The sequence below is a fragment of the Urocampus carinirostris genome, chromosome 10 (genome assembly GCF_059441175.1).
Source record: "Urocampus carinirostris isolate Australia breed hairy pipefish chromosome 10, RoL_Ucar_1.0, whole genome shotgun sequence".
Lineage (NCBI taxonomy): Eukaryota > Metazoa > Chordata > Actinopteri > Syngnathiformes > Syngnathidae > Urocampus > Urocampus carinirostris.
The window spans coordinates 32,500,554-32,522,527 of NC_142358.1; the positions used below are offsets into that span (position 1 = coordinate 32,500,554).

At 37.7% G+C, this 21,974-nt stretch overlaps 1 protein-coding gene across 4 annotated transcripts; it reads right to left on the reverse strand.

Moving 5' to 3' along the window:
* Positions 1-751: 751 nt before the first annotated feature.
* On the reverse strand, positions 752-20,710 carry vmp1 (vacuole membrane protein 1). Of its 4 annotated transcripts, none has more exons than XM_088346251.1 (12): positions 20,609-20,710; positions 20,028-20,119; positions 19,290-19,422; positions 19,053-19,143; positions 17,417-17,527; positions 13,122-13,289; positions 12,762-12,893; positions 9,925-10,005; positions 9,703-9,819; positions 8,994-9,055; positions 4,840-4,939; positions 752-1,696 (listed from the first exon to the last, which is right to left on the reverse strand). In XM_088346251.1, exons 2-12 carry the CDS (start codon positions 20,104-20,106, stop codon positions 1,553-1,555), a joined length of 1,218 nt encoding a protein of 405 aa, XP_088202377.1. In that variant the 5' UTR covers positions 20,107-20,119; positions 20,609-20,710; the 3' UTR covers positions 752-1,552. The 4 variants fall into 4 exon arrangements, with proteins under 4 accessions (XP_088202377.1, XP_088202376.1, XP_088202375.1 ...); XM_088346250.1 differs by lacking the exon at positions 20,609-20,710 and adding an exon at positions 20,491-20,601; XM_088346249.1 differs by lacking the exon at positions 20,609-20,710 and adding an exon at positions 20,526-20,585.
* Positions 20,711-21,974: the final 1,264 nt, after the last annotated feature.

Genomic DNA, 21,974 nt, shown 5'->3' on the forward strand with positions numbered 1-21,974 from the left:
CTTAAGGGCACCCCCATATGCCATAACCTCTCAAGGTTCAATTCCCGTTGAATTCAAATGTATTGTGATTTGGACGCTAGCATTTTTCTACTTGATCAATCATTGCACTAATGTTTACCGAAAGAGTGAAAAAAATCGCTATAGTAGCTCTTACTGCAGCCTTAGAATACCAGAAGAATATATTTTTGGGGTGGTGCGCCTTATAGTGCAGAAAATACAGTATATTTATTCATTCCTTGAGTGAACTGTTTGCTACCGGCCAACATTGTGCGTACGCACCTCATGACGTGAATTTGCGCGGGACGAACGTGGAATCCCATCAGACCAACACTTTTTTGCATGAATTAATTTATTTTTTACGAGTTCATACAGTAACATCCGTTAGTACTGGTTCGATAAAAAACAATCCAGGTTAGGTGCATCCTTCATAAAAAGCAGCTGATGACCCACATCTTCAGTCAGCTTACAGACCACTGTTGCCATGTGATATAAAACAGCCAACACCAGTCTGATAAGCTAACAGAGGAGGTGGAATGTCAGTGATCCGCGTTCACACCGCCAGGCTGTAATGAGAATCTCGAAGCATAAGCCAACATGCTACTATCCCATTTTGATGTCAACTGTAACTTTGATGCAGTCATTTGAATAGCTACGATCGTTTTCAAACTTACCTGCAAGATGATGCTCCCTTTAATACATTTTCCGCCTTAGCACCATGAGCAAATCAATGAATCACACTTGGATACAAATGTCATTATTGACATGAGTTTATATATGATCCAATCCAAGGTCAAATCTAACAGTACATGATTAGAAATGAGAGTAGTTGCCTTTAAGAACAGTGTCACTACGAATGATGTCCGTTGTTGGATTCAAGGTGACCCCTGCCCACATACTATGGGAATATAAATACATTGATGTATAATGTCAATGATTAAGATATTTACACAATGTGCAAACATACACAACACATTTACACCGATATTGCTTTTTCCTTCGATTTTGAAACGGACAAATCCGGGAGCAAATTAAATATTAATGTGAAAATTAAGAGAATATTCCAACCCTGACAAAGACCCACCTAGAAGCAGTTATCCCGGCATCACGCGTAACACCAAATCATAAGCCATTCGTATCATTCATTAATTTTACAAAATTAAATAAGTCAAACATTTAAGGAAGTCAAGACATTCCCATCTTTGCATAAGGCATCGCGTCTGACAGGCAGTGCCCGTGCGCACAAGACACTACCGAACCGCTGCTTCACCTATGAGGTCCAAGTATGGAATCGTTGTAAAGTAAGACCATTAAATCAGCAGGATAACCAGGCGCTCTGCCCACACCGAGTGACACCAGACAAGAAAAAAGATGGAGACGGACGTTAGAACGCACACATACCGAGGACGCGGCCTGCTTTGGAGCGCTCCGCTAGTGAGCGTGAAGGTGGAAGGGGGAGGGTTTTTCAGCGAGTCACGAATGAACCTGTTCGGAGCAGCGGCGGCCGCGGATGCACCTTGGCTTTTGGCACGTCGTACGCCGCTCGAACCGTTCATCACTTGGTCTTCTCCGCCAAGTGCCTTTGCTGCTGGAGCCGCTTCGCGTAACTCTGAGCCGTGGAATTGACGATGGAGATGACAAAGTAGCAGACCATGACCAGCACCAGCTTCTCAAACATCCAGGACAGCCAGTTATCATCCTGCAAAGAAAAAGGTTATTTGTTGCGACACTGTTTTAATGCCAAACCATACGTGCCAACCTTTTAACATTTTAAAGCGAAACACGGTCAGTCTCCAGAACTTTTCCCCAAAAATGTGCTTATTTAAAACTGGAATTGCCAACCTAGACTAAAACCAAAATAAAATGTGATTGTTGGAGGATTCTAATCACGAACAAAGACGGAGTCTCGCATCTAAATTAACGCAGCCATAGAATAAAATACCACAGTCGTCTTGAGTCAACTATTTTTTGTTATATACATTTGAAAAGCGGTAGATTTTTTCCCCAAAAATTGGTTGGCTTTTTAAGGGGTGAAAACTGGTTGTCGAACGCATAAACCGGTAGTGTTGGTAGAAATGCAATACCCCGGCCACCATTTCTTTGACCCATTTCCCCTGGTAGGGGGTGCAGGTTCCTTAACCCTTGGATGCATGACCTACCAGTGCATACATTCTTCCATGATTTTGGTCCAAAAATATTGAGGGGGACACACATATCTATTAATGGCAGGTCCTAAACATGTTTTATGAGGAATGCCAGGAATATGCCAACATTGCAAATTTTTCATACTTTTGGTCGCAGGTTCGATTCCTGGCTCCTCCGAGTTATATGTCGAAGTGTCCTTGGGCAAGACACGGAATCCCTAATGCCCCCAATAAGCAGGCTGACTCACTATTGGTGTGTGTGTGAATGGGTAAGTGTGAGGCGTATTGTAAAGAACTTTGGGAGGTCTTCATTGACTTGAAAAGTGCTATATAAATGCAGACCATTTACCATTTAAAATAGCAATGCATGGGGTTAGTTTTCACCCCACTAGTGCATTCAAGGGTTAAAACAAGGACTAACAAGCTCAGAGACAGTTTAGTTCCTAGGGCCATCACAATCCTAAACAAGCACGCAAAACTGAAAAGTATAAATCTTGCCAGTTGTATTGAAAAATGAGTATTTACATTTTATTTATAAATGTATTTGTTGCTGCTAAATGTTATTGCACAATTCTTCATTGCAATATTATTACCATGCACTTACAAGTTAGGTCAGTTTAAAAGCACTACCTTGTAAATACCTTTATTTTTTTATTCTGTCATTCTTTTTAGCCTATTGTCTTAACTAGATTTTTATCCTGGAGTTCCAAGTACAATCTCATTGTAACAGTGTCCACAATGTTATCAATGACAATGACATTTCTATTCTAACTGAACCTGCACATATATTAAATCTTGCCAGTCTTATGTGAAACATTTTTCCTTTTTCGCCATTACGGAAGGTATGCAATGTAAAAATGTAACAAAAAACGTATAAAAAAATAAACAAGAATGACAGTGACAATATGCAGCAAACAAACACAAAAAACACTGAAATCACAAGGACAACAAACGGGCCAGGTAAGAGCTGGAAACGTGTAGCGAAAATTTAAACCACAAAATATAAGTATATTCAAGTCTTATCTCATTGTAACCAACTTCACTGTTATCAATGACAAAACCAACTCTGATTGTGCAGACAATCGTGATTTGAAAAGCTGTTAAAATGGAACCTCTAGCATTGTAACACATGAAAATGTATATATATATATATATATATATATATATATATATATATATAAAATCAACTTGGTAGGAATTTTAATGTAAATGGTTTGCATTTATATAGCGCTTTTCAAGTCACTGAAGACCTCCCAAAGCGCTTTACAATTTGCTTCACACTTACCCATTCACACACACTTACATACCGATAGCGTCAGCCATGCAAGGTAACTACCTGCTAACCGGGGGCATTAGGGATTCAATGTCTTTCCGCAGGACACTGACATAAAACACGAAGGAGCCAGGAATCGAACCTTGATTCTAAGATGAGTGCTTTATCTCCCGATCTACTGCCAGAAATGCTTTAGAGTGTAAAATATCAAGTGAATAAAAATTATTAAGATTTTCTACCCAACAATCTTCGAGAGATACTTTTTGCAGCTCAAAGGTCTTGCCACTTTTCACCAAGTTGTTTAGATCAATCATGGCTTCAACAGTAATTCCAGTTATTGGAGTTCCACTTATTCCAAATTGAGGTGTTTGCGTGACACTTAACTTTAAAGTGACCTTGAAAACGTTTGACGTCAATAGCAGTCATTGGCATTCTATGTGTTGAAGCTATTATTATTGAAAAAAATCGTATTATCAGAAATATACATTTAGAACCAAACATTCGTTAAATTGACATAAAATACTGTAAAAAAAACAAACCTTACTGATTCAATAAAAACACATTTCCCAGTGTCATTTGAAATTTATCTTAGACCATAGTCCTACATTAACATTTGCAAGAACATATCGGGTAGTTGTTTTTTTGCAACTTAAAAGTCTTGCTAATTACTGTTCACCAAGTTGAAAGACCAGGTATATTTAGATCAATCACGGCTTTAACAGTAATTCCAGTTCTTTGAATTGAAAAAGTTTGACGTCAATAGCTGTCATTGGCATTCTATGTATTAAAGCTATTATTATTGAAAACAAACACACTTCTTTGTGTAATTGCCACAAGAAATTTTAATTTAGAACCAAACATTCCTTAAATTGACATAAAATACTGTAAAAAAAAAAACCTTACTGATCCAATAAAAACACATTTCCCAGTGTCATTCGAATTTATTATTTTACCATAGTCCGACATTAACATTGCAAGAACATACCAGCAACTTAAAGGTCTTTCTACTCTTCAAGTTAAAAGGCAGAATATGTTTAGATCAATCTTAGCTTTAATAAAAAAAAAATCCAGTTATTTGCCTTTGAAGGTTGATTTTCTCAGAAATGTAAGTACGGACACCATCAAAATGAACATATTTAAGTGACATTTGTTTTAAATTTAGCTTGAAAAAAATGTTTATTTTTTTGTATATATGTGTTAGAAACAAAAGTAGTAACGATCAAAAAAATGGTGTAATTGTCATTAGTAATATGCAGTACTTTTATGAACTAATATCTAATATCATTCTTGACATACAAGAAAATAATTACACAACACCCCTAATGTTCAAATAAAACCACATTTGCCAATGTCATTTGAATTGAATCATTGACTATAATTCTACATTGACATGGCAAGATATGAAAACAATATTTTTCCTCTTACCGAAGACTGCGCTCCTTCAGCATGATGCAGCTTGTTCTTTTGCGCTTCCAGATAATGGCTAAAGGGCTTCTGGAGTGAGGGTCCAACTTTGGGTATAGACCTGCAAAAACAAACAAATCGAGGCAGAGATAAGATGACTGAATGGTACTTACCCGAAGATCTACAACAGAGGATCTTAATCTCAGAGCATCAATACAACTGGACTTTTTCTTTCTTTCTTTTGGAATAATCAAGCCAAGATTCAGAGCGTTGGCATCCTTCAAGCGAGTCCAACAGGAAACTGAAGCACAAGGTCCTCAGACTTCCCTTTATACTCCTCCTCAGCTCTCTTCAGGCACTTGGGTCAGCCCCTTAAACCGGGAAGTGACTCGACATGATGTCATCACTCTTACCACCATATGGGTGCAAAGACATCTAATCGGGGCGTACTTGCATCCATATTAGGAAGGTTACACTATCTCTACTAAGGGCGGAGCAACAACAATGGACACATGAGGAAAAAAAACAAAAAAACGGAGTAAAACTAAATTTCCATCAGAATCTGTCGGATCAGGATAAAAGCATTCTGGCTAGACTCGACTAAGCAAAGCTCGAGACACGAATAAAGCAACATAATTGATGATTTCATTCGGACTGACTCGCGTGTCATCATGCCTGAAAGCAGGAATCCGAACAAAGACCAACGGTGCGTATCACGGCGAGTCATCAAGCTTTTTATCACGCCGGCATTCAATTAAGGCATAACAATTAAATAGAAGTGTGATCTTACTCAAGCGTGGACTAGGACTCAGGTGTCGTCAAATTCCATCCATTAATTATGGCATTATGTTTGTTGGTTAAATATTTATTGGATACAAATTAGCTCCTGGTTTTGATATTATATTGTGTTTAAGTTTAGATAACAATCAAATATACCGCATACATTCTAGTTTATGTTTTCTAGGCATCTATTATATTACTATAGCAGGGTTGAGGAACCTGTGGCTCTTTTCATGAGTCCGGTGATAAAATTGGGCATTGGCACATTTCTCTGCGGTGATCCAAAGTCATAAGGTTAAACACCGGTTTTCGTACATTTGAAACCGCAGCAACACTGAGTTACAACTGGGTTCAGTCCAGCATATATAGGGTACATTCTTAACTACAGTTTACAGTCAGGGTGTCACACCAACATACCCCATTTTGGCAGTAGGGCAGAAGGTCGCTAAAAATCCGTGAAATGAAAGCTCATTAAAGTATGTATGATCACTACATTATGATTATAAAACCACTCAGAGCAATTTGATTGGGTGAGTGTAGATGTGGGCGGATCTCTGCACACAGCGCAAGGCACTCCCTTCGCTCTATCGCTATATGACAAAATCCTTAACGTTTGCAGTATTTTGTGTCATTTTTACAAAATAACTTTGCGTGCACCTTGTTTTAATACAATACTTTATGACAAAAGTGGCAGTCAAAATGAGACACAACACTCTTAAAGATGGGGTGAGTCATTTGAAAACTTAAGCTTGCAATCATGAATTTAAACCAGGAGGGGGCAGCAGAGTAACACATGTATCGAGTTTATTACTGAGACACGCTTTGATGAACTCTTCTTTTACTCATCTTTTAGGGGGTTTGTTCTGCCCCGAACAGGCCTGATAAAGGAAAATAACAGCAGATAAGTGCAATGGAAAAAAAGCACAAGGAACTCAGTGGAGCATTGCTAATACATCCTAGATAGAGAAAATATTTATCTTTCAACTTTTAAGGACACCTCTTTCATCAGGCCTATTCGGAGCGGAACAACCCCCCAAAAAGATGAAAAAAAGAAGAGTTTATTACAGCATGTAAGTAATAAATGCGAAACATGTGTTACTCTACTGCCATCTTCTGACTTAAAGTCATGATTGAAGGTTTAAGTTTTCAAAATGTCAAACCCCACCTTTAAGTAACTGAGGGCGGAAGACACATTTTAAGTGGTATATTTATATTGATGTGGGAAACGGCCTCTGGTCATCATTATTATTTCATGGATATGATCAAATTATACAATGACACACATTAAAAATAAAATGTGCTGTAGAATTAGCTTTTTTTCTGGAGAGCAGGGTTTTGCAGTTTCGTTGAATGAATCTTAAAATATATGGTGTGGCTCTCTCTATTATTTTTTTTTAAATACTGTGGCTTTAATGACTCTTTGTGTCAAAAAGACTCCCAACCCCTGTACTATATATAGCATGGCTGGAGAATATCTGTTCATCTCAACTTTACTCTTGTCATTTTAGTAATGTGTGAACAATTTACATCAGAAAATTTGATGAATGTTTCCTGATCATTTTTTGTGATAGTTGCTTTTTTTTTTTCCTTTTTAAGGGACAGCGTGAATTATTTAGTGCGATTCCAAAAAACTTATTTCATAAGAAAAAATATATATATTATACACAATTATATAGATTTAAATAATAAGCAAAATACATTAACCATCAAGTTAATATGCCTTCTTCAAAATTAACATTTATTTTACATAACATGAGCCTCACCTCAGCTTTCAGCTGTAAATGTTCTACATTTATATAGCGCTTTTCGAATCAATGAAGACCTCCCAAAGCGCTTTACAGTGTGCTTCACACTTACCCATTCACACACACACCGATGGCAGTGTCAGCCATGCAAGGCAACTACCGGCTCATCGGGGGCATTGGGAATTCAGTGTCTTGCGCAGGGACACTTCGACATATGACTCGAAGGAGCCGGAATCTGACATAATTGTCCGCAATGCACTGTTATGGGTACCCAAAATACTCAAAAAGGCTGAGCAAAACATGAAGTTAAATCATGCATTTATAGGTCACTTTGAGTCCCCGTAGTTCGGATTCTTACTTGTGATTTTTAACCCTCGATTATGGTTGTACTACACAATACAGTGACATCTAGTGGTTGAATAATACACACTGTCTTTTTAATCATGTCAACTATAAACCAAAACGAGGAAAAATCAAATTCAATAGCATGGTATTTGCCTTGCACACATTTTAATGTTGCATATTGAGGTATTTTAATAGTAGCTATTTGATCATTTGACATCTGAGTTTTAATTTGTATAAGTTTCCCAATAAACAACTTAAATACTGTTCACATTTTATAATTAAGGAAATAATTGAATAATGTACGTTACCGTACTAGCATGCTGTTCATGGAAAACAACACACAGTTCTAAATCTTTAAAAAGTTCCAGATTGCACACCTTTGTGTCTATGTATTTTTCTGTTCATCAAATCCACTCATTTCTTTTAGATAGTATCCGACCCACATATAGATCAATACCTTCCAACGCAAATTGTAAAAAACAGCATGTTACTCATATTTTGCAGTTTACTGCTATTTACAGACTAGCCTGTGTGCAATTACGTGTCCCCCCTCCTTTCCATAACGTTGCACATTATCTATAAATTTGATTTATTTTTAATCAAATTCAACCACAAACACTTTTAACAGTATTTATTAGGCCACACTACAAAACCATGTGCTCAGTATCAAAATCTTCTTATCTTACTCATAGATAATAAATATAACAATCAGTGATACTGTGTATTAAAGCATACTGTATATGCTCTAGGAAATTTTAATATGAAAATTAAAGTTTCAAGTACATTTGTTCTATCACAATTCATGAAAATGACACAAGGTCCATAAATATCTTTTGAATTATGTTATTAAGTAAAGATCAGTTGCATGTAAAATGTGATGGTTCAAATGCTAACATATGATATATTTGCCACTCGAGCAGACAGTCTTAATTATTCAAGTCTGGGTTCAAGTTTCCCACATTGCTTGGGAACATTGTTGAACTTTGTGAGTCATATCAACACGTCTGAATGGGACCTCACATGCCTCACCACCAATGTTACAAAGATGTAAATGGTTGGCAGGGATTTTAGACCCCCCCAAAACTGAAAAAGGCACTTAAAGTGTTTCTTGCACTACAAAGCACCATAGAAAAAAAAAATAGTGAAAAATTTGGACAGGAACATACAGGCCACGCTAGGGCATAGAGTAACTACTATCTGTTTGGGAAATTAATATTAGAAATCTTTGAACAAAGAACAGTAGCGCTCCAACAAGCACCCAACAGATGCACCAAACCGCCAACTGTCTGACAGAAGTATACTTACCCAATCAGAGACACCATTTGCTCCACAATGTGCTTGCTGAAGGTGATGATAACAAACAGCTTCTGTTGACACATGGAAAATGCAATGTGTAAAGCTGGAGACTGTGGTGTATGACAGATATTCAATAACAAAAAAGTAAAAGATTGATTGTAAGCTACAAGGATGTTTTATCTGGTTTAAAGAGTTGGGTTTTTAGGGGAGCGGGGTCCTGTTCTCAAGTCATGAACATGATCACCATGAAAAGTGTATGACACATGGACCCCCTGGAAAATTCCAGACAGGATATGACATGTAATGTCCACCAGGTTCAAAGCATACACACACAAATCCAAATAAATAAAGCCTGGGACATTTTATTAGACTTAGCTTTTTTCAGTAATGTCCACTTTACAACCTATTGATTGAAAAAAAAAAAAACTGGACGGTGAAGTCACTGACTGATACCACCCATGGATGAAAAGGTATAAAGACCCACGCAACTGCATAGACAAAGCTCATATTAGTCACTTGTCTGGAAGACTGAAAAGTATTAGCTATTCAGCTGTATTCGGAAAACCCCAAATCCAAGCTGTCTGGGGCTTCAACCTTTTTGCATTTGTTTTTCATGACATAAATCCTTCGTTTTTGTTTTATTTCCCACTGACTGAAGTATATTTGCTGTATTATTTTGGTGGAAAATAGTCAAAGGTGGTTGAGTAGAGGCACTGACCTGTATGTGCATCTTAATGATGGCTTTCCCAATGAGAGTGGCACCAAAGAAGGTCCAAAAGGGAACAAGGAAGTGCCCACAGGTTATTCCTGCCAAATCAAAGAGTGGATTCGGGATCTAAATGAAGAAATGTCAGATGGTGAAAAAGTGTCCCCAGTGCTTTTAATTTAAAAGAACATACATAATTAAATACAACAAAATCTTAATGGGAAATGTTCTTACAGAAGCACAAGCCAAGATCCCAAAGAATCCTACTTTCTGCACCATGTGTTGGATTCCCATCTTTGCTCTGGTGACAAAATCCTGCAAGAGAAAGGCAGCAAACATTTTTCAAAGCTCAGCTCAAAAACTGCTGTCACATGTCTGACAAATTAAATCTTGAGTCTCAGCCATAATTATCATCAAATAGCTAATATAAAGGTCCTTTTTTTGGGACAAAAAGTACCGCATTAATTTGTGTATAAAGCGCAATTTATTTTATACCTCAATGAGTACTTTGTTTTTATGCACATTGTACACAAGATTCTGCAGTAGTATTTGTGCAACGATTGATCAGTCAAAAATATCACTGACCACGATTGCAAAACATTGGATGCAACAGGAATTGAACCTGGGTCACGGTGGTAAGAGCCCCGTTTACTAACCACTAGATCAAAAGTGATATAGATGACATACAACAAGGCATTCAATTTTATCTCATTATCACATTATTTTTGTTCAAGGTACCAAAGATGAATGTTAGAGAACAGAGAAAACAAAGTCATCCTGAAAGGTGCAGTATAAACAAATGCAAAAGAGCACGACATGGTAAACAACTATTCGGTGTATCTGAAAATGAATCGACTTATGGGCCTCAAATAAATACATTGTATTTTTTGTGGGTATTGTGTTCATAGTTTACAATGTTAATGAATGATTTTAATGGTGCTCTCCAGAATTTGGAAATGTTCCACTTGTTGACACCCTATTCTGGTAATAAGTTGAGCCCCTTTTTTGGCATGTGCAAGTATGTGCATTTCTTTGATGTGCTCAAATAAACTCTTATTTTTTTCAATCTTTTTTGGGGTTTGGGTTGGCGTTTGGACTTTATTTGAAAATGGCCATTTCTTCCTTTCACCATTTTCATGCTACACTGACAAAAAATCGTGGGGACAACCCTGAAGTCACACAAAACAAATATGTATATTGATTATATTCCAGATTTAGGGCAAACAAGTGTACATTAAAACCAAATAAATCTGGTAATTAAGACATTATGTGTGGCACTTATTATACAAAGTAATAGAACACAATCAGATGGGCAATCAACTGCGACCTGAACAAGAAAAGATCAGATGACACCAATTGTGAAAATGTTCAGCGTGCCAGGTTTCTCCAATTACTGTCCCACTGACTCAGCATCTGATCTCAGCAGTGTCCAGTCATGTGAACCTGCTTCCTGACAGGGCTGTCGCTCATTCAAATTAGAGACCCGTGAAAAGAGAGTGGAGGGCGGGAAAGATGCAGACAGCACAAAGCCCAGGGGGGGATGATTAAAGGGGGAGCAGCGCTCAGGGTGACTCACATGCACACACAAGGATTTACTGGAAGCGTGAAGAGGGAGGGGCTTCAATGAAGTCACGTGTGCAATAGGACCAATGACAGGACACTTGTTTCACTGGTCAGTTGGCATTATGAGTATTAGCGGCAATATGGTTTGATAACAGCCACATATATTGCATGTGAGCGATGAAAAATAGAAAATGGGGATTATGTTACAATTAAAGTGGATCCATCAGGCCATTCCTTATTTCAAAGCCCATACAACAAATTAGTGTGACCACCAATAGAAACTGAACAACCTGAGTGAATATAAATAATCCATTAGAGCAGGGGTCTCAAACTGAACTTATTTGGAGGCCGCCAGAGCTAAAGGTTCTGGGTAAGGTTGGGCTGAATCAGCCATTTTGTATGAAAACCTCTGATAAAAGCATTCCACTGTTATCCATCTATCCATTATCTGCACCGCTTATACAGAGGGAGCGGGGGTGCTGGAGCACATCTCAGCTGTCCGCGGGCAGTGGACAACCTGAACTGGTTGTCGCAGTGCACACAGTGACAGACAACACACTCGCTCATTCACACTTAGGGACAATTGAAATCCCATTCCAGTTTTTTATATAGGTATATATTTTTAAATCAATCAGGTATAAACGAATTTATAATTTGCAAGGGCTTCAAATATATAGAAGGGACAGTGTGTATTATTCAACCACTTGATATCGCCGTATTATGTAATGCAACCAAAAACGAGTGCCAAAAAGCGCAAGGAAGAATACAAATTAGATTAAAAATGACTGAACCAAACCATTTTTTTGCACAGCCTTTTGCAATTTTTTTTTACGCGTACACAAAGCAGTAACATCGTTGACAACTATGACATTTGTATGTGACTTATAGGCTCCGAAACAAATAAACAGATTTTAGTGAAAATGTACACAGTTGTACTTTAGGCTCCTGAAAATGTTTTAAAAAAAATCCAAAATCTATTTTGTGTACAAGCGGCACTTCACGGCCCTTTTTCAACAAACCAAGGCCTCAACAATGTCACCCATGTAGAATGACCAGCAACTCCAGGCCATGAAGCTTGTTAACTTAAAATAATAATAATAATAATAATTTCCTTGTAAAAGATTTGACAACCTTAAAAACTCAGACCACTTTTTGTTTGGACCCAACAACTTTTCAAGTAAGCAAAGGTATTGGAAAAAACAAGTTAATTTAAGCTCAGCACAAGTTATTATTTTGTGAGAGAACCCTCTGTTGCAAAGAACAAACATTCATGCATACAACAGACGGTTTCAATTTTCACTTGAAATAATTTCTTAAGCTGGCCATTCTGAGTTTTTTATTCATTGGTTTGCAGTAATGACCGCGCAGTAACATCTAAGTAACTAAAAGCTCCCATCAGACGCGTGTTCCTATTATGTTGTTCAACTATAAGTCCAAACAAAAAGTGCATTAATCCATCATGAATCAATTGTTTCATAACAAATGCCTGCGTGTCACGTATCGCTGACCTGTGCATTCTCAGCCTGCTCCAGCATCTCCTCAAACTCCTCGTACTCTTCATCTTCAGGATCAGTCCCAGACTGACGTGCAGCTCTAGCCATGAAATATGGAGGCAGTTCTCCGATAGCAGTGCCAGCGCCCTAAAAAAAAGATATAAATTATCCTTTGATGTCAGGAAAAAACTGCAGCTTTTAGTAGAACAAACTGAGACTTTGGTAAAAGCAAGGTCATCAGCATTTGTTATCAAGTGAAAATGCTGGACTGAATTCCTGCTGTCATACTATGTGACCCACTCCTGGTATATATCAACACTTCTTTTCCTGGAATTTCCTTGCATTTCAATAACAAGATTAAGAACGTCTACTTACCCACATGCAAGCTTCCAGGCGGACCTTTGACATAATGGAGAAGAGGGAGATAGTTCCCTCGGCTCCTGCAAGTTGAGGGCACACGATTTGGTCTGGGTACGGAGGCTCTGGAAAATCTATTGAGCTACACTCATATGCTGCCAGTGTCACTGATGCTATATGAGGACCCTAAGAGAAATAAAAAATCAATTAAAAATACCAACAGTACATTATAGTTGATCAAACAACATTTTAAAAAATGCAATGGCAAAAACTGATTTAGGCGTCGCCCCCTCCTGCAGGTATAGACGCATGGGCACACATGAGTCACAAGGTGTCTGAAAAGATCCCACAAAAGCTGTGTTGTTGGGCTTCACCACCTGGCCTAAGTAAGACAGTCCCTTCTGTAGCCACAACACAGTTTTTCTGTTATGCTGCCTTCAAGTGATAGTGTTAACTCCCATTTGATGGTCCTCACATAGTAGGATTACAGAGTGACGACTGAATCCCGTCTTGCAGTCAGAAAAACAACAATGAACATTTGTAAAAGAGGCTCCTTCAGTTGTACAGACACATACATTACGTTCAAAGTATGATTTCAGCTGCATACGTACATTCATCAACATAAGGATGTAAGCAAATACCAAGACAGACAAGCCCTAAAAAAGGTTAAAGATCTCTCAAAGGTAACACAAAAAATATAGAAAAATCAAGATTGTGACCAAATCTTAGGTCATCATCTGATTACACCTTGTTTTCTGAGAGAAAAATGATTGTGTCATTAACTTTGGAGAAACAAATATTTACATTTATTTTTGGTAGAGGCAGTTCTCAGCTCAGGGATGCTGCTGGAATGTGAATTTCCCTTCGGGGATGAATAAAGTATCTATCTATCTATCTACAATGGTAAGCAGGTCTGCCAGATTTCAATTCCAGCTTTTGGCCTCACTTTGTAAAGTTTGCATGTTCTTCCCGTGCCATAATGGGTTTTCTACAGGCATTCTGTTTTTCCCCCACCTTCCAAAAATATGCTATGACAGGCTGATTAGCAGGTCTGAATTGTGAATGATTGCCTTTTGCTGTGTGCCCTGGCACAGGCTGGCAACTAATCCAGGGTTTCCTCTGTCCATTGCTGAGGATGGGTGGGATGGGCTCCAGCACCTCCACGACCCTACTGAAGATAAGCAGATGCAAAGTGATCGAATGAAGAAATATTTAATTTTTTAAAAGTTCCCTTACTGAAAAGGTAACTTGATTTCTGTTGTGATGTTTTATTGTAGCGTTGCTAGATGGTGTGAAGTTTGTCAAACAATAAAGGAAGGGGGAAAAAAGGAGGATGGAAATGGCTGATTCACATGCCCAGAGTGAACACAAATTACCATGCCAAGTCGGAGCATCCTAAATTGCTTTTATTTCAGGACTCTTCATCTTTCTAACAAATCAAGAATTAACATCCCTCCCCAAAGGCTAAATGAACGAACACACACACACACACACACACACACACACACACACACACACACACACACACACACACACACACACACACACACACACGTTTAAAATGATGCACACTCATTCAATAACTATTGAAAGACATGTTTTCCTGGAGTGAACAAGGATTCATACAGATCAAGGAGTTTAAGTAAATAGCAGAAGCGAATTAGGAATTAAACAAATATATTTCCTCTGTGGAACTATTTTGTTAAAAGTAGACACACATTTGGGAAAGAAAATGACAGCCCCAAAGTTAGCCAAAATACAGCGGTATCCATGACTAAATACTGGAACAGTTCATAGTTCTGGGAAATGATGAAACTACTTTTTTCCATCTCGTTCTACGTACTTGTATGCTGCTGTAAGAAAGAACGTGTTTCTAGGGACTTGATTTTCAGGAAACATTTTGGCCTCCAAATTGAAGTGTAGAAACATTATGCACAGTAAACCATCTTTTTTAAGTTGCATCTCGTTAACAGCATTCATCAACTCAACCAAATTTAGTGTCTATGAACCCTTTAAAGATTAATATTTCTCTTAATGCTGAAAAGGGCAAGTTTCCACCAAGAGCCAAATAGATAACAAAAGTGAGCAAAAAGCAAGGCTTTAGAGTTGGTTAGTGTCAACTTATTCGTTAAGGTTTTATTAAATCTTATTGAGTATCACACAGTGACTATATAAATAGTAGCACACAACTTGGGCTGTGACTGATCGGAAAGGTCCTGTAAAATCAGCGACGACAGCCATCGTCATGGCACATATGGTAGAGCAATGTGTATTAATGAAGATGTTTGGGTCAAAGTACCAGATGTTGGTCCACAATACAGTATTTCACAAATGTGAGTACACCCCTCACATTTCTGCACAGATTTCATTACAATGTTTAATTGATCAACACCAAAGAAACACCACTTTGACACAATGAAATGTAGTCAATGTAAATCCTAGATAGCAGTGTATTTTCCCCTAAAAAAAATATTGCCTTTAGTAGATAATTTCCTAATGACAAAAATGTTTACACCCTAAAGTGAAAGTTCCTGAAGTGTCAGCATTTTGTTGCAGAACTGCCTTAATCCTTTTGGGCATCGATTTCCCCAAAGCCTCAGAGGTTGCCACTGGAATGCTCTTCCACTTCTCCATAACAACCACAAACCTGGGGGATATTCTAAATCTTATTCTTCTCCACCTTCCGCTTGATGCCCCAAAGATGTTATACTGGGTTTATATCAGGTGACATGCGAGGCCAGTCCCTCACCTTTACCCTTAGCCCCCATAGAAAAGCAGTGGTCATCTTAGAGATGTGTTTGGGGTGATTGTCATGCTGGAACACTGCCCTGCGACCCAGTTTCCGGAGGGGGAACAGTCTCTGCTCCAGTATTTCACACTACATGCTTGAGTTGTTTCCTTCAATGAAATGCAACTCCCAAACTCCACTTGCAATCATGCAGCCCCAATCCATGACATTCCCACCACCACGTTTGACTGTAGGAACGACACAAACATCTTTGTACTCCTCACCTGGTTACCGCCAGTCATGCTTCACACCATCTGGGCCAAATAAGTTAATATTTGTCACATCAGACTCAAGGATATTTTTCCAGTAAACCATGGCCTTTTTTGACAAATCCTCAGCAAACCTTTGGCGGGCTTTCTTGTTGACACTCTTAAAAAGCGGCTTTATTCTAGGGCAACAGCCATACAGATCAATTTGATGAAGAGTGTGATGTATGATCTGAGTACTTACAGACTGACCCCACACCTCCTAAATCTTTGCAGCAATGCTGACAGCACTCCTATCTTCCTTAGATAACATTTATATGCAACTTGTTCACTTATCTTCTTTGGACGTCCAACACGAGCCCTGTTTTTTAAAACACTGGAGGATCTTGGCCACTGTACTTCAGCTTTACTTCAGGGTGTTGGCAATCTTCTTCGAGCCTTGGCCAGCCTAAGGCAGTGACACCATTTTTTTTAAGGTCTCCGGAGAGTTATGTGCCATGGTGTGCCATATTGGAAGACCACTGACCAGTGTGACAGAGTGTGAGAGCTGTACAACAAACTAAAAACATCTGCTCCCTATTCACACCCAAAACGTAGCAAGAGTAACAAGTCACAGGGTATTTGGAGGGAAAACAACACGCAGTGCTTTGTACCGTTTAGGGGTGTAGTGTCTTTCGGGTGTTCTCACTTTTGTTGCCTAAGGTTTTGTTATTGATGGCTATATTGAGTTTTTTTAATGGGAAAAAAATAAATTTACACTGCCATATGAGCTTTACACAGACTTCTTTTCATTGTGTCAAAGTGGACACATACTGTCTACACATTGTGAAGAATTATTCAACCAAAAATGCAATCAAGTCTCGTTTTTCAGGTTTAGTGTGAGACCAGGATATGTTGTAACTACCATAACTGTGGGCTTCAACAACCCTTTGAGACTTAATGTGACTGGATTTGAAATCATTCTTCACTGTGATATTTAAATGTTCTTGATTCACAAACAAATGTGTAGTTTCCACATTTTGGAGATCCATGAAAAGTCACAATTTTAAAGTGTCTTCAGATCGACAAAAATATCAGATTTGCCCTTGTAGTTGTTAATGCTATGTGCATAGTTATATCCTATTTTAACGACATTTTTAATTATGCATACAAGTAAAAAAAAAAGAAACGTGTAATTGCCGTCAAATCGTTAAAAAATCTATACAGAGAAAATGTGAAAAAGCTATCAACATTTTATCGTTAATAAATACATAAAATAAAAACGTAACTTTATGTGACCACTTGTTGAATTTTTATTCATAGAATAATTGAAATCTTACCAAATAAAGGAGGAAGGTGTGCAGACCAGTGCCAAGGCCAACAGAGGACAGAATTCCTAAACCTACCCAGTACGCACACCAGAGGAACTTTTTCTCTAGGTACTGGACATACTGAAAAGCAAACAGGAAACAACATAAAACATTACTTACTTTATATATAAATATATATTTGAAACATCAGTACATCTCCCTCTTTACAGTTATAACAACACATATACATTTTCTGTTGACTTATGTGCAACAATTTGTTAAGAAACAACATTCTAATATTTCAATTGAGGAATATTAGTTATGCAAGCACAAGTTGTCCCCCTGTATCCCACCCCACCTCAATTGGAAACCATTAACATGTTTCAGCCGACTGAACAAGTTCTTACTGTATCTCAGGACATGGCTAACAACCAATCATAGTGAGGATTCAGAGGAACAAAATACTGTAGCAAGTGACTATGGTAGTTTTTGAACCCTCGGAAATCGAGATACACTTTTCTCTAGGAAAAGTTGGCGGCAAAAAAATAAAAATGTTTTAAGTAACTAAAAGTGGCAGACTTTGTTGACTTACTTTAATATCCAAATGTCTCCAGTGCACGGGCTTTCAATTGACAATTACCACAATGAGTAATTGGAGAGGGGAAAAAATAAAAAAAATCGATACGGTGGGTGAATGTGTGTGTAAATGAGCAAAAGTGTGAAATGCATTGTAAAGCGCTTTGGGGGTCCTAAGTGACTGGTTAAAGCTCTAAATAAATACAGTCCATTTACCATTTGGATACACTGAATAAATCTAGATAAGTGCATTGGCTGACAATAGTTTATAAAGTAACAAACGATGCATTCTAGGATGCCACTTTTTCATCAGCACGTAATCTGGCCCATGTGGCATGGAATTATCAACTAAGAAACCTCTCTAAAAATATTCCATTTGGAGTTTTCCATCCTATCCAGAAGGCTTGACCATCAGCTTGTGATCACTAAAAAGTAAGATTAACGTATATTTCTAATTTATTATTTAAGTTTTACGCACTTAATGGAATATAATTTTACTGCAAACTGTGTTTTATTATAGTCATTTCTTTTTGTGCGAAAAAGATTGTTATTTCAACGTTACTACAATGTTAAATGACGGTGGCATAAAATTATTATAACCATGCTTTCAAATATTGTCACAAGTAAAGAAAAAATACAATTAAAAAAATGGTACCACCCACCTTCCAAATTATGTGGGACATTAGCTGGACAAAATGGGTTGAGTACTCAAAGTACAGTTTGATGTTCAGTGCATTGAATGCAGAAACTTCACTCTACAGTAATTTGTGTTCTGTGATATTTTTTGTTTGATTAGCCGAGTACATACAATTCAATACAAAGGGTTTATTTGTGCCATTAAGGTATTTGGCATCGTTCAATCAAACCACCTCAAGAATTATAATCTATTTATGTATGGAACTGGACCACTGTCACTTGCACGGATTACTTATTGAACAAAATCCACTCAAGTGCCTGAGGGTGCATGGAAAACGGCAGTGACTTTTCCCACACTTAATTGTGCTGAAGAGTCACTTATCTTTCACCTTTGAACAAGCGGATGATTCGGAATGGTGGGGATTATCTTCAACACACAATCACTCAGCCTTACTTTTTGATGTGATCCTTCTATGGAGTAGGCAGCAGAGAAGAAACTACACAACACCAAAACTAAGAACACGATGGCCCGTCGCTGCCAAAGCCTAAGCAAAAATGGAAAACAGCGCCATCACCTTTTAAACCTTGGCAGGCACAACTTTGACATAAAGTCAACAACTGCATTGAAATTGATTAGAAAAAAATAAACAGCCATATAAAAAGTAGCAACAATAATATTTCAGTTTCATACTTAATTGTCCACTCCTTTAGCTTGATTATTGTCTCTAGAAAGAAGTACTGGAGAGTAACAATTGGCCTCCTCCACAACACAAGTGACAGGCGCTCATCCTTATCTTTCCGCCGCCTCTCTCTTATTGTGGAATCTGGAAAAAATAAACACAATTGTGATCGTCTTGACATTATGGATATTCATTAGACAAGGCTGCTTAAATCCTACATATGTACAGGGTTGGGTAGGGTTACTTTAACTGGATTACTTTCAATTACTTTTGGATTACTCCAATACCAAATATGCTAACAAAAGACAAAATAAACTAAATATGAATAAAATTACTACATTTTGTGCAGGCTTGGGGAGTAACGGAATACATGGAACGGCAAAAATGATGTTGGCAAGCTGTTTGGATTTATTTTCATTTTGTTACCGTCGCATTTTATGTTAGTTTTGCCGGAGATCAAAGAGATTAAAGCCAGGAGAGAAAGCTTACCACGTTCTGTGAGTCATAATTTTATTCATATTTAGTTTCTTTTGTCTTTTATTAGCATATTTGGTTTTGGAGTAATCCAAAAGTAATTAAAAGTAATCCAGTTAAAGTAACCCTACCCAACTCTGCATATGTATTGGTCATGTTGTTGGGCGAAGATTTTACAACAACCAAATTAACCTAGTTCACATGTATGCAATATTTGCACGTTTTGCAATCGCATTCGTAATGTAAACAGCGATTTCACAATCAAAATCACCAACCTGAGGAGTTACCGTTCTGTTTTTCTTTAGTCGCCGTGCGTCTTTGAGGTTTATCGCAGCTGTCTCCATTGGCTGCCATGTCACTTAAATGTCTGAAGATGACAATAATTTACACGTTGTTGTTTGATCAACCCACGGTAGTGTCAAGTGTAGTGTAGTATACTTCGAAATTGGCTCCTTGATTTACACTTGACAGATTAGGTGATGTTTAAAGCCACACTGACACTCGATTCGGGTGATTAAAATTCCAGAACACAAACATTTAAAAGTTTCAAGGTGCCTCAAAACTCTCACGCCAACACTTGCAAGAAAAAAACAGTCCCGATTAAGCTTGGCAGCCTTCAGTGTGTGTCACAATTGCAACATATTTCTTCACCCCACATGCTAACCGGTTAGCCACCACGCTAAGAGAGGCACGAATGAACACTACAGCCGAATGTGTACCTTAAATGTCAACACAAACCTGTTAAACATTAAACCTAAAACAGTCCTATTCACCTGCCCAGGATTATTATACCTCCACAAACGTTATTTAATGACATGACCAAGGAGTATTTGCAAAAATGAAATGACAGCCATACCTGTTTCCTGGCTTTCTTCACCCGGAAATAAAAACAGCGACGTCAAAACAAAGTAGATATTGTGAAAACACTTTTTAAATTAAACTATTACTTAAAAATCCCGATTGAGTTATTATTAAAATATATCAAATACCAGTTAATTTTATCTAAGTGTTTCAAATTAAAATAATGTTGAATTTTTCAGCAGTGTGATATATTATTATGAAAAATTATATAGTCGTGAGTGTTGCGTTGTAGTTCCCAGCGTGCTTTGCGCCGCCACTTGTCAAACGATAAGTTATCGTCTTTTATTGCTTCGTTATTAGTGGCTTCGATGTCCTTGATGACAGATTATGTACCCAACATAATAAAATGGAAGGGAGAAAAATAGGGAAGTTTGTTTGTGGCCATTTTGCCAATTACATATATTAAATGCGTGCATCATTATGTTAAATTGTATTGGAGTAAATTGACTTAAAGGCACAGTGACTTATGCCACCTTTTGAACATTGGTGGGACGACAGAGCCTACAAGGCCTTCTCTGCTGGCCTAAAAAAGTCTCTGACTCATGTGATGTTAATTATACGTTGTCTGTTTATACTTAAGTAAATAATTCCAAACCGTCTGTAAGCTTGCCGACCCTCTGTCCCCCTTTTTTTCTGGTTTTACTCCTTCCCAAAATGAGCTTTCATATTTAAGCATTTAACAAATGCTTAAATATGAAACTCCAAAAGCGTGCAATAAGAATGATACACAAGGCAGGATCCTGTGATAATACCAACATTCTATTTCTGCATTATTAAAACTGTCTGATCTAGTGGAGTTTTCCACTTCCCAACTACTATTCCAAGTCAACAAAGATATACTGCCAGAGAACATACCAAGTATTCACACCAAAGAAGGAAGCCATAACTTGAGGGGGATATAGAAACCTTAAAATCCAAACGGTGAGAAATACCAGGAAAGTACCGAAAGGAAGAAAATGGCGTCTGAATGATATAGCAAAAGGTAGATGTAAGGAAATCAATATTATTGTTACTATTATATTGAAAATATAATATTATAATTTGTATAACTGTCATTGTTATTATTGGTGACTGAATGATTATAAGTGATTACTAGCACATTATAGAGGTAATAGATGGGTAAAACTAAGTTAATCTGGTAGTATAAAAACAGCGATGGAAGTAGTGATGATGGTAATGAAGAAACTGTGTATCCACAGAGCCAATGTAAATATGTATTTTCGAGAGGTGTTAGTTGTATATAAAAACACAGAAGAGCTAACTGTGGGACACAATTATTAATGAAGTCAAAGGGGTAGGATATGATAAGAATATGCTCCTTCCTACTCCCTTGCGAACATGTACGATAATTGTTTTTTTCT

Excerpts from the sequence above, each read along its gene's own strand:
- vmp1 (XM_088346249.1), bottom strand. The coding sequence starts at position 20,569 with ATGTCATTAAATAACGTTTGTGGAGGTATAATAATCCTGGGCAG. Across the intron at positions 10,006-12,761 it reads AGCAGGCTGAGAATGCACAG|GATTTTGTCACCAGAGCAAA; the intron begins GTCAGCGATACG and ends TTTCTCTTGCAG. Across the intron at positions 9,820-9,924 it reads GGATCTTGGCTTGTGCTTCT|ATCCCGAATCCACTCTTTGA; the intron begins GTAAGAACATTT and ends TTCTTCATTTAG.